This window comes from Pseudophryne corroboree, chromosome 6 (assembly GCF_028390025.1).
Source record: "Pseudophryne corroboree isolate aPseCor3 chromosome 6, aPseCor3.hap2, whole genome shotgun sequence".
Classification (NCBI taxonomy): domain Eukaryota; kingdom Metazoa; phylum Chordata; class Amphibia; order Anura; family Myobatrachidae; genus Pseudophryne; species Pseudophryne corroboree.
The window spans coordinates 692610787-692623731 of NC_086449.1; the positions used below are offsets into that span (position 1 = coordinate 692610787).

Below are 12945 nucleotides of genomic sequence, written 5' to 3' on the forward strand. Positions count from 1 at the left end.
CCAGAGAAGGCACTGAGTGTCAGCTCATACTGGGCTTCCCAGCCACTCGCTTTGGGGTGAATGGCCTTATCTTCTAATAGCTTTTGAAGCTCTGGCCATAGTTCTTGTGTAAACACAACTGTGACATAGGGTCTCTTGGTCATACACAGGGGCTGGCTAATTACGTTTACCCTTCTTTTTGAAGCTGGGCAATCAGATTTATTAGTCATACTAAGACACTGTCATAGTTGGCTGAAGGAAGTTTTTACCACCTTCCCTAGCCAGCATGTCTTTCTAGTCTCTCTGGTGACCCCTGGGGTCAGGAAACAACTTGTTGGGAGATACACAAGCCAGTTGAAAGAACTAATTTCAGGCCTGGCCTGCATTTACTTTAAGATCTCACATCTCATAAGGGTCTCATCAAACCCTCCTTTGAAGCTCTGTGTCTGTAACGAAATACATTCAGGCCAGTATTAGTCTTCTATTTGTCCCGAGAAGACATTGACAACACATACAATACAATAGATCACATACAGTACTTAATATAGTTTTTATGGATGCAGAGAGGAAGGGGATACAGTTTGCTTCCCTGAAGCCTTCCCTGCCTGACTTATCAAAGAGCTTAGCTACCTTGACACATAGCAGAGTTCCTGCTAGGAAAGGGGCAGTTAGAATGACCTTTTCACACAGAATTTATACATAACCACACACAGGGCATTTGCAAAGATTGATCAATACAGTATTATTTGCAGTTATGCACGTTCTGGTGTCAGAATGACATCCAATCATGACATACCCAGCAGTAGTTTTGAATCCTGTTGGCTTCATTATCTAGACGTGTCACACGAACCTACTGGAAACTGTGGAGATCACCCAGTAGTAATGACTGGCACTAAGAGTAATACAGGTGCACACTGGAAACTGTGGAGAGTGCCCAGTAGTAATGACTGGTGCTAGGAGTATGACAGGAACACCCCGGAAACTGTGATGAGCACCCAGTAGTAATGACTGGTGCTGGGAGTGTCACAAGAGCACCCTGGAAACTGTGGATAGTGTCCAGTAGTAGTGACTGGTGCTTGGAGTGACACAGCAACATGTGGAGCACACTGGACTGTAGAGCCAACTCTGAATACAACTGCACAGGAAGCAGACTACAGCAGAAGTTGTTCTGGTAATGAGTACTGGGCGTGCTGTCTGATAGGTCACTGGCGTCAAGTGCAGGGAATCAGGTCTAGGGTTGGTAGAACAGCAGTCAGCTGATTTTAGGTAAGATGGTGGCGCCCATGTCCTAGCTGCACTGGCTCAACATAAAGGAAACAAATAGATTAGCTGGCAACAGCACAGCATGGGACACATCCAGATGTCTTGAGAAGCAGGTACAAGGCAAGGAAGTAGAAGCACTGGGTAAGATAAGGGGACAGCCAGTCCTGCGCATGACAAAAAAGTATCTACAAAAATAATATTCTATTTTAGAAGCTTGAAAAGCAGAGAACCAGGAGTGGTTATATCATGGTATAAGAGTTATATCATGGTTATAGGGAGCAATCACAGTAATAAAAAGTGAGAGAGAGAATATTTTTGTTGTAAATCAATACACTGTATGAGGAGGCAATAGGTGGGGACATTTTTATAGAGATAAACTGTATGCTCTAATGAAATGAAAGTACATGTTGGTATTGTTGGTGGATCAAAACAACAATAACCATTGAGCTACAGCAGTTACATATTTGTCAAGATTCCTATCTATAGTACCAGGAGATTGCAACATCAATTGAAAAGTCATTGGGGTCAACAAGATCTCAGTGATTTCAAATAACAATAACATAGGAGAAGATTGAAATACATTTGAATAAGTTCTAGTTACACATAAGAATTAAATGGATAAATATTATATTTGCATACCTCCTAACTGTCCCAAATACAGTGGGACAGTCCCGCCAATTGGACACTGTCCCACTGTCCCTCCCTAAGAAGGCTTCCTAGGTATACTGGGCCTAATACAGAGTTGATTGCAGCAGCAAATTTGTTAGCAGTTGGGCAAAACATGGGGGTCATTCCGACCCGATCGCACGCTGCAGTTTTTCTCAGCTGTACGATCGGGTCCGGAATGCGTATGCACTGCGGCCGCAATGCGCAGGCGTGTCACTGCCTGGCGACGGGGAACGCCAGGCAGCGAATGTTCTAACAAAGATTTTGATCGCAGCGGCGATTGCAAGATGACTGACAGCAGCAAGGCGTTCCGGGGTGGCAACTGACTGTTTTCTGGGAGTGGAGAAGAAAACGCAGGCATGTCCAGAAGTTTGCAGGGCGGGTGTCTGACGTCAATTCCGGGACCTAACAGGCTGAAGTAATCGCAGTGGCTGCGTAAGTTCAAAGCTACTCAGAAACTGCACAAAATGTTTTTGTACAGCTCCCCTGCACAGGCATTCGCACACTTGCACAGCTAAAATACACTCCACCATAGGCGTCGACAGGGGCGGATCCAGAAGAAAATAAAAGGGGGGGCACCATGATAGGGGAACGGTAATAGTTATATTTACATGCAGCTAAGGCACGCATGCTCCCAGATAAGGGGTGTGGTATCACAGGGGGCGTGGTCTCACAGAATATGCCATCAGGTAATGATTGGTTGAAGGAGCACATCCTGGTTTATTGCCAATGTTTCACCCTGATGAAAGGGCTGATTGGGCCTTGAAATGTTGGTCACCTGTTCCATTAGTTATGGGAGCCTGGAAGGCACACCAGCACAATATAATTATTAAAGTTTTTAGTTGGTGGTGGCAGGTGCAGCATACCTTGTTTTGGGCACTGCTCTGAGACTCAGACTGCAGGACACGAACTGCCATCTTTGATTAGCAGAAGCAACCAGCTGGATCTCCAACAAGCAGCATAAGACATATGCAGGACAGCCCTGTCACAATCACACGGGCCTCCTACTCAAAGCTGAGGCTGAGCTTGACTGCACCTAGCATGGTAGTAAAGGAAGTGGAGGAGGAAGTGCTGGGAAACTGTGCGGTGCAGTGAGGGCTAATGAAGCTTCTGCGCCATCATAAGTAACAGTCTTACTCGATGCTGGCATTTGAAGCCCGCACCTGGGCTGCACTCTGGCTGGCTGGCAGTGGGGGAGGTAGGTTGAGGTGTGAGCAGGGGGAGGCTGGAGATGCAGCTCCAGCCTCCCCATTGGATACCACACAGACTTGCTGTTAGAGCCACAGCGGGTCCTAGTGCCTGCCGTGTCTTTTATAAAATCTGACTGACGGAAATAGCAGTAGTGCTGCTGCTGTTCTCCTTTTGAAAAAAGAAGTCAGAAACGAAGGGGGGGGGGGGTTGGTTTGCACGTGCCTGGGTGCCCCCCCTGGATCCGCCTATGGGTGTCGACTATCTGATCGCACGGGCTGCAAAAAGTTGCAGCGTGCGATCAACTCGGAATGACCCCCTATGTGTATGTGTGGCAGATATAACATGTGCAGAGAGAGTTAGATTTGGGTGGGTTATTTTGTATCTGTGCAGGGTAAATACTGGCTGCTTTATTTTTACACTGCAATTTAGATTTCAGTTTGAACACACCCCACCCAAATCTAACCCTCTCTGCACATGTTACATCTGCCCCCCCCCCCCCCCCCCCCCTGCAGTGCACATGGTTTTGCCCAACTGCTAACAAATTTGCTGCTGCAATCAACTCAGAATTACCCCCCAAATTAGATCCACTGTCCAAATAAAATGCAAACACACCTTTTGGTGTAAGTAAAAATAGGGTCAGTGTCAGTGTAAAGTAAACCTACTAATGAGATGGCCAAACAGAAATCTCCACAGTCAACAAAACAAAAAGCACAGGGAGCACAAAGGAAAGCTAATTAGTAGTCTAGTATTATAATAGTATTCTAGAGAGACTTGTGAGTTTAAAACTTTTTATTTTAACAGAAAATATATAAATTTAAAATATAAATAGAACTCTTGTGCAAAAAAAAAACATCAATTCCATACAATAATAATTCACCTTATAAACACAACCGCTTTGGGGATATTAATACAAAGAATCTCTTACTACTAATATATAACCATGAGATAATTGTGCCCAATATAGCAATGTAATGATCACAAAGTGTTAATTTGTTGCCGACAATTCATGAGTTGAATTGCTCATGTAGAAAGATACAGGGGTCTATTTATGAAGCAGTGAAGAGTGGAGAAACAGACAAGTGGAGAAGTTGCCCATGGCAACCAGTCAGTATCTCCACTATTTTTTAGAAAATGTACTTGAGAAAGGCTTCCTTCAAAGCTGATTTGTTGCCATGGGCAACTTCTCCATTGGTCCTTTCCTCTGCTACATGAATAGACCCCACAGTCATTTAGAAGTTTCACTTCCATGTTACAGAGTGTTTTACGTGACCTGTCAGTGAACAGGGAGAATGACCTGCATGTCAGTATTTATGCTCCAACCCCTTCTCTTCGGCTCACGACTGGGAGCAGTTCGCACTGGACTTACTATATATTGAAAAAATGGAAGCTGGTATCTGTACTGCCGCTGTGCTGTCTGGGCTGTGCTGTCTGGCCGGACAGTGCAAAAATCACTCACCCCATGACTACGCACTTTTGATAGAAGATAGTTGGTTTCCATAAGGTCTCAGCTGAAATAGGCTGTATAGAGGTACACTGTCACAAACAGCACTCTCCAAATAGACCAGCAAGCCTGCCTGTGTTGCAAAATGAGACGCACTGTTGCTTGCTGTACTGTCCTAGGGTATGGCTGGATAGCCAGCCTATACCCCCCACTAGAGCCACGCTGCACCGCTGCTTCTGCCAGCTAGAGTTTTGGATGGTACCTGGAAATGGCCTGCAGCACTTGCGGCAGGCATTGGTTAGCGTACCAGCCCCCAGTGATGGTGACTGCTGCATGAGTGGTACAATAGCTACATGATCAGTCTTAGCCCTAAAACAGCCACCATTTGCTTGGCCATGCTGCGCTCACATTAGAACTTCTGTGGCAGCTCACCTTCAACTGGGGTCCAACTTTTGTTTGGTCTTGTGGTCAATACTGTAGATCCAGGATTTATTGCCACTGATGATCTCCCAGACAGAGTTTGTGTGACTTCCATCAAACCTGAACAGCATGTTGCGGAACCAAGTCACCTAAGCCTCCTTCTACTCTCGAGTCAGCTGATGGGGCACCCAGTGTGCAGAAACCTTTCTCAGGCCAAGCTTTTCATGGAGTATCAAGCATATGGATCCCAATGAGATGTCTTTCTCCTTCTCTAACTGAGCTACAGTCACCTTGGTGTCTGCCTCAACTACGGCCCAGCAGCAACATTTTCCTCTGTGGCGGAAGCAGGTCAGCTGAAGCGTTCCTTGTCTTCCAGAGATTGTTTCCCATGACGAAATTCTGCAAACGACTAAGACACAGTGGCTCAGGATGGTGCTTCCTCCCCAAAAGCAGCTTGCAGTCTGTCAAAACTCTCCTGCTGTTGCAGACCACTCTTGTAGTCATAGAAGATCATGGCTCTCCTGTTGAGCTCCATAATGAGTTTGTGAAGGAAGTGAAGATGCTGACTTCTTTGGTATGCAGTGCTGCTTATTTGCCTAATTCAGCATAATTTGCTATTGTGCACAGCTTTACAAATGCAATCCATAGCAATGTTTAACACCTCCTTGCTGCATTTACAATCCCAGTCCTGCGCCCACAGCCCAGCTGGGGATCAACATCGCGACCGATAGTCGCGAAGTTCCACGCAGACAGTCTGCTGAGTAAGCCTCCGCTTACTCAGGCTGTCCATTACAGGCATGGCTTGCGAGGCCAAGGAAACTGCATGCCTCTCCACTCCCAGAAAACGAGAGCAACATACCCCCATTTCTGCCAACGCTGGCTGCCCTCTCCCCCTGGACACCTATGCCTGTCAATCAGACAGAGGCGTTCACAATCCTGCAATGCGATTGTATGACCCATTCTGTACATGGGCAGAAGAGTTCCTGCGCATGCACAGAGGATCGCAGGAGCGATCCAACCTGAATTGGCCAATATATACAGTTCTGTGTCTTGTTATTTCACTAGAGTTTTAGTCAGAAATTACAGTTCACAACCAGACAGTCAGATTATGTCTACTCTGCCTGTGCACTGCACATCTGGAAACCTATTGCACCCCCCCTCCCCTACATTTGGCTGTATACAAGCTCAAAGCACATGCTGGGGTGGGACAGTGGAATCCCAACACTGTTCAGAATGCTGATTCCGGCATCAATTCCTATCATATATTAAATTGCCAGTGCCGGGATCCCAAACAGCAGAATGAAGATCGAGGTATGCTGCCACTCCCCACCGGTAAGCCGTGCAGGGGGGATAGGTTTAGGCTGTGGGAGAGGATTAAGGTTAGGCTGCTGGGGGAGGGAGGAAGGTTTGGGTTAGGCTGTGGGGAGGTGGGGTTAGTGTTAGGTACCCCTGGGGAGGGTTAGGATTAGGTTGCAGGGAAGGGAGGGTTATGTTTAGGTTGCGGTAAGTGGGAATTAGGGTAAGGCACCACTGGGAAGGGTTAAGGTAAGGCTGTTGGGGGGGAGCTAGGTTCATGGGGGGAGGGGTTAGGGGTAGTTTATTCACCTAATAGGTGTCAGGATCCTGACCGCCAGGATGCCGCTGTCTGTATTTTTACAGTCAGCATCCCAGGCGTCGGGATCCTGAAACCATCCCGTTGTGGTCATAGCCATCTTTATAAGTGATATATTTTTTGTTATATTCATGTATGCATCTAAAGATTGTAAGCTTGTGAGCAGGGCCTTCCTACCTCTAGAACTGTTTGATATTAGTCAGTTTTGGTTTATCACTGTTGTTTTCAATTGTAAAGCATAACGGTATATGCTACGCTATATAAGAAATTGTTAATGGATAAAATAATAAAATGTATACACAGACACAGTGTTCCAGATGTATCAAACTTTAGAGAGAGATAAAGTGGACAGAGATAAAGAACCAACAAATGAGCTTCATTTTACAGGCTGTGTTTGAAAAATGATTGGTTGGTTCTTTACCTCTTCCCACTTTATCTCTCTCCAGTATTTGCAAACCCCACCATTACCACCACCACCACCATTCCAGTATTTTACAGCACGCTTCATGTCTTCTCAGTCAGTGGATTATTTTAGTTAAATATTGTCTGCAGTGTAATAAAGGACCAATAATCCTTGTGTTTAGAGTTTGGGCACACTGAATAAGCCTTTGAACATATATACTAAATAAATTATGGAGTACTGGAAGTTTTCATGTATGTTTTTATCAGTGTAATAAACATCCTAGTGATATTTGGTGGACCCCTTCATTCAAAGTAAAGCGTTCATTACCTCTAATACCAAGAAATAAAGACACGGAGACTTGAATTTGGCAGAAAAATTGCTAGCTATTTATTTGACCCTAACCATAGCAAACCTGTAAATGAAAACTTTGTTAAGATGCCGATTCAGCCGGCATATGGTGGCAGAAAAAAGAACGGCTCTATAAAACTGACGCTAACCTTAAAATGTTAAAATTCAAAACCATCCTAATTTAACTACAAACTATCAAATCGGTAATAGGTGCCCAACTCAACCCCCACAGTGACTACCCACCCTGATGGGTGCCCTGCCGCTGCCCCCGGACGGGTGGTCGAGCGGCCAAAAAGTCGATGGAGGTGAGTGCACCTAAACCATACCAAACTGTAAATCACTACAGCTTACCATACAACTACAAACTGCCGTTCTTTTCCGCCAATAAATAGCCAACGATAAACCCAGCCAACAATTCAACGCCAAGGCACTCCGTGCCAGAACCTCTACCAACAGGGCGGGAGGGCGGGAAGGCAAATCACCAACAAGAGAGAGCAAAATGGCCTAGGCTTCCCTATATATATTAACCCTCCCCTTTTTCCAAAGGCTGTACTTTCCTCACAGCTAGGTCCACCCCTCACAAGATGTTTAACTCATTCCTTTCCTATGCAGTCAATTCTCTCTCCGAAAGAAAGTGCGCTAACATGATTTCTGCTTGCAGGTCCCCATGCTGGCGAGCAGTAATGTGCAAAAAGTGACCTGTTTGGGTACCCAAAAAGCACTTTTCGCAATCGCTCCAGCACAATAGTCAGGTTTAGCACTTCAGGGTGATAAAATAATGGGCGCCCAATTAATTGCATACCGCCCCATCTAAAGTGATGGGGAAATGCAGTTTTGGGTGCCCATTAAACAACTGAATGGCTCTGTATGTGTGATATTCCTATGAGATAATGACCATGTAATAACCCTCCCTCTCTGTAAACAGATACATCTTAGTAATAAATACATCTTTTTATCAAATGATAATAAAACGCTACAAAACCAGGAATGTTGGCCAGGGTTCTGGTGAATTAGGAATATTTCTTTCTCTCCCCACTGCCCTGTAGGTAATGGGCAGAGAGGAGGGAATGGCAGGCCTGGGAAACAGCGTAGTTAAGTCACTTTGAGCACAGTCAAGGGTAGACAGGCATTGGAGATGCTGGCGAGATGATGATGGATGGTTAAGAGACAGAGACAAAATATGGTCAGTGTGCTATAGTGGATCTGTCCTTGCATTGCTGCCACCTCCGGCACTGTGCTCACATAGGAGTGTGAGCCCCCAGATAAATACAGTGGCAGGTGGGTGAGTGTTCAGGCACATCCAGAGCCGGATTTAGGGGGGGGGGGCAGGGCCCCCCCCCCAGATCTCAAGCCCCCCCCCCCCCCCTTGCAAGACCAAATTAGTTTTTCAGAGATGGAGACAGCCTTGTCGCAGCTCCCCGGCTGGCGACTGCTCTCCTCACAGAGAGCTCTGATCACCAGAGCTCTCTGCTTTGGAAACATTGGGGGTCATACCGAGTTGATCGCTCGCTAGCTATTTTTTGCAGCACTCCAAACAGATAGTCGCCGCCTATGGGGGAGTGTATTTTCGCTGCGTGAACGCTTGTGCAGCTGACCACTACAAAAACAGTTTGTGCAGTTTCTGAGTAGGTCTGAACTTACTCTGCTGCTGCGATCACTTCAGCCTGTCCGGTCCCGGAATTGGCGTCAGGCACCCGCCCTGCAAACGCTTGGACACGCCTGTGTTTTTCCAACCACTCCCTGAAAACGGTCAGTTGACACGCATAAACGCCTTGTTCCTGTCAATCTTCTTGCGATCAGCTGTGCGAATGGATTCCTCGTTAAATCCATTGCCCAGTAACGATCCACTTTGTACCCATACGACGCACCTGCGCATTGTGGTGCATGCGCAGTTTTGCCGAGATTTTACCTGATTGCAACGCTGCAAAAAATAGCTAGCGTGCGATCAGGTCGGAATTACTCCCATTGTTGCACAGTCAAACATACACAGCAGAGGGAGCTGCTTACCACCAGGTGCAGCAGCAGCAGCTCCGCTCACATGGATCTCCTCCTCCTCCTCTCCTCTCTTGGTTAGTGCTTCATTGCGTGTGTGTATACTATATGTGTTTGCAGTGCCGTAACTAGACAGTTTAGCGCTGTGTGCAAGAAACATCATCGGCACCCCCCCACCCCCCCACCCCCCTGATGCGCATAAAAAATATAAGGATGTGGCTTTATGGGGAAGGGGCGTGGTCATTAAATAATACCAATTCATATTATGCTGTACAGTAGTCTCCATTATTCAAATTACACCGCACAGTAGCGCCACTTACACACATTACGCCAGGTAGAGCGGCCTTTTACACATTACGGCCGGTAGAGACCCTGTCACACATTACCCCAGGTAGAGCTGCCTTTAACACATTACGGCAGGTAGAGACCCTGGCACACATTACGCCAGGTAGAGCGGCCTTTTACACATTACGGCAGGTAGAGACCCTGTCACACATTACGCCAGGTAGAGCGGCCTTTTACACATTACGGCCGGTAGAGACCCTGTCACACATTACGCCAGGTAGAGCGGCCTTTTACACATTACGGCAGGTAGTGACCCTGTCACACATTACGCCAGGTAGAGCGGCCTTTTACACATTACGGCAGGTAGAGACCCTGTCACACATTACGCCAGGTAGAGCGGCCTTTTACACATTACGGCAGGTAGAGACCCTGTCACACATTACGCCAGGTAGAGCGGCCTTTTACACATTACGGCAAGTAGAGACCCTGTCACACATTACCCCAGGTAGAGCGGCCTTTTACACATTACGTCCGGTAGAGACCCTGTCACACATTACGCCAGGTAGAGCGGCCTTTTACACATTATGGCAGGTAGTGACCCTGTCACACATTACGCCAGGTAGAGCGGCCTTTTACACATTACGGCAGGTAGAGACCCTGTCACACATTACGCCAGGTAGAGCGGCCTTTTACACATTACGGCAGGTAGAGACCCTGTCAAACATTACGCCAGGTAGAGCGGCCTTTTACACATTACGGCAGGTAGAGACCCTGTCACACATTACGCCAGGTAGAGCGGCCTTTTACACATTACGGCAAGTAGAGACCCTGTCACACATTACCCCAGGTAGAGCGGCCTTTTACACATTACGGCAGGTAGAGACCCTGTCACACATTACCCCAGGTAGAGCTGCCTTTTACACATTACGGCAGGTAGAGACCCTGTCACACATTACGCCAGGTAGAGCGGCCTTTTACACATTACGGCAGGTAGAGACCCTGTCACACATTACGCCAGGTAGAGCTGCCTTTTACACATTACGGCAGGTAGAGACCCTGTCACACATTACCCCAGGTAGAGCTGCCTTTTACACATTACGGCAGGTAGAGACCCTGTCACACATTACCCCAGGTAGAGCGGCCTTTTACACATTACGGCAGGTAGAGACCCTGTCACACATTATGCCAGGTAGAGCAGACTTTTACACATTACGGCAAGTAGAGACCCTGTCACACATTACCCCAGGTAGAGCGGCCTTTTACACATTACGGCAGGTAGAGACCCTGTCACACATTACGCCAGGTAGAGCGGCCTTTTACACATTACGGCCGGTAGAGACCCTGTCACACATTACGCCAGGTAGAGCGGCCTTTTACACATTACGGCCGGTAGAGACCCTGTCACACATTATACCAGGTAGAGCGGCCTTTTACACATTACGGCAAGTAGAGACCCTGTCACACATTACCCCAGGTAGAGCTGCCTTTTACAAATTACGGCAGGCAGAGCTGCCTTTTACACATTACGCTAAAGCACACAGAACCCCCTATATATTTTATGTTAATCCCGCTATATACTTTATGCTATGACACCCCTCCCTCCCCCTTATACATATTAAGATCATGATGCCATGCAGTGTTTTATCTTACTTTTCTTTAGGATGTGAGGACATTTCCATGGCAGGTGTCTGCGCTCCTCTCTGCATGATGAACAGGTCTGGGTTAGGCAGATCAAAGGAAGCCAGGGACAGCCAGGGCCGGGTGTGCCAGTTGCTTTTCACACATTCTAGCTGCTGCTGGGGCCCTGTTGGCAGCTGAGCATTATAGGCTGGGGTAGTCACCGCACCTCACTGCCTACAGCCCTTAGAGGTGCCGCGGAGCTCCACCACCGAAGGGAGGAGAATGTGCCCCAGCTACCCACTGTACCGGCCCGGTGTGAATGTATTTTGAATTGGTGTTGAATTATATTACAGTACCTGTTTACTAGTACTTTTCTTTTTCTTGTTACTATGTCATATTTATAATTTGTAATAATTTATATGCGCAAAGTAAGTATGAGTATGCAATATGTATGTGTTTAATTAATTGGTCCAATATTTTTTTTATACAGTAAGTGGATAATATTATTACACTAGAATGTAGTAACCTGTTATTGTTGTATATCTATTCAACAGATGCAAGCATGTATGCACATTATCTATTTAATGCATTTGACGCTGCACAATCTGGGTCCGTTAAATTTGAGGTAATTATACTTTGGCTTTGTTTGCAAAACTGTATTGTGTAAATGATTTATTGTACCTGTGCTGGGACATAAATACTCATGTGTAACGGACATATCACATGTACAGTATTGCTCTAGATTTAACCACAATGTTTTGAAGTGTAACTAAATATTTAATTAGTCAGACTGATTTGCAGACTTTCCTGCTTACCCAATAAATACACTAGTATATCATTTTTCCCGCGTGGTGTGAATTTGGCTTTAATTTTGCTATAATAAAGCTAGTAAATAAATAAAGTTAAAGTATAGAATAAGTTCTGAATGCTTTGTATTTTAAGTACCCTTATTGGTAATTAGGTAGTTGTGGTGGGTTCACTACGATATGCCGGCGGCCGTGCTCCCGGCGACCAGCATACCGGCGCCGGGAGCCCGACCGCCGGCTTACCGACAGTGTGGCGAGCGCAAATGAGCCCCTTGCGTCATGGACCCCCACGAGGGAGAATAAGTGTCGGTATGCCGGCTGTCGGGCTCCCGGCGCCGGTATGCTGGTCGCCGGGAGCCCGACCGCCGGCATACTGAAGACCACCCGTTGTGGCAATGAGCCACCATATTGCATAGTCAGATCATGCCTCCAGGGCCCGTAACCAGGGGTGTTTGAGTGGTGCCACCATAAGTAGGGCAAAGCCCCGTGGGTTCCACCGCCTCTGCCCCAAAATCCCTTCATCTGGCAAGCAGGGTGTATGGAATAGCACCCTGCAGCCAGAATCTCTGCTGCAGTGCCACCTGGCGCAACCTTTGGATACTCCAGACATGCACACTGCCGCCCTTACAGCCCCCTGGAGCATCCTGAGGATGCTCTGGGTATTGCTGTAATTCACAGCGATGGTGCCAATTTCACAAACTCCTTGAGACACTGTAGCAGCCAAAATAGGAAAATAAATTCAATTTTCCACGTTTCACTGGTAAAGTTTACGTACTTAGAGGTATCACAAATATTTATCCCAAGATTGAATCAGCTACAGTAATCCTCTTATGCAGAGATTGCCAAACTCAGCCATTACAGTCCAGGTTTTAAGGATATCCATGCTTGAGTCCAGATGGTTACATCAAATTGACTGAGG

At 46.7% G+C, this 12945-nt stretch overlaps 1 protein-coding gene across 4 annotated transcripts in view; it reads left to right on the forward strand.

Annotated features, from left to right (window-relative positions):
• KCNIP1 (potassium voltage-gated channel interacting protein 1) overlaps positions 1 to 12945 on the forward strand; it is a 748664-nt gene that overhangs the window by 662528 nt on the left and 73191 nt on the right. For all 4 annotated transcript variants that reach the window (XM_063928312.1, XM_063928311.1, XM_063928313.1 and 1 more), the window contains one exon: positions 11775 to 11845. In XM_063928312.1, coding sequence (XP_063784382.1) covers positions 11775 to 11845 — 71 coding nt within the window. The remainder of the gene's footprint in view (positions 1 to 11774; positions 11846 to 12945) is intronic.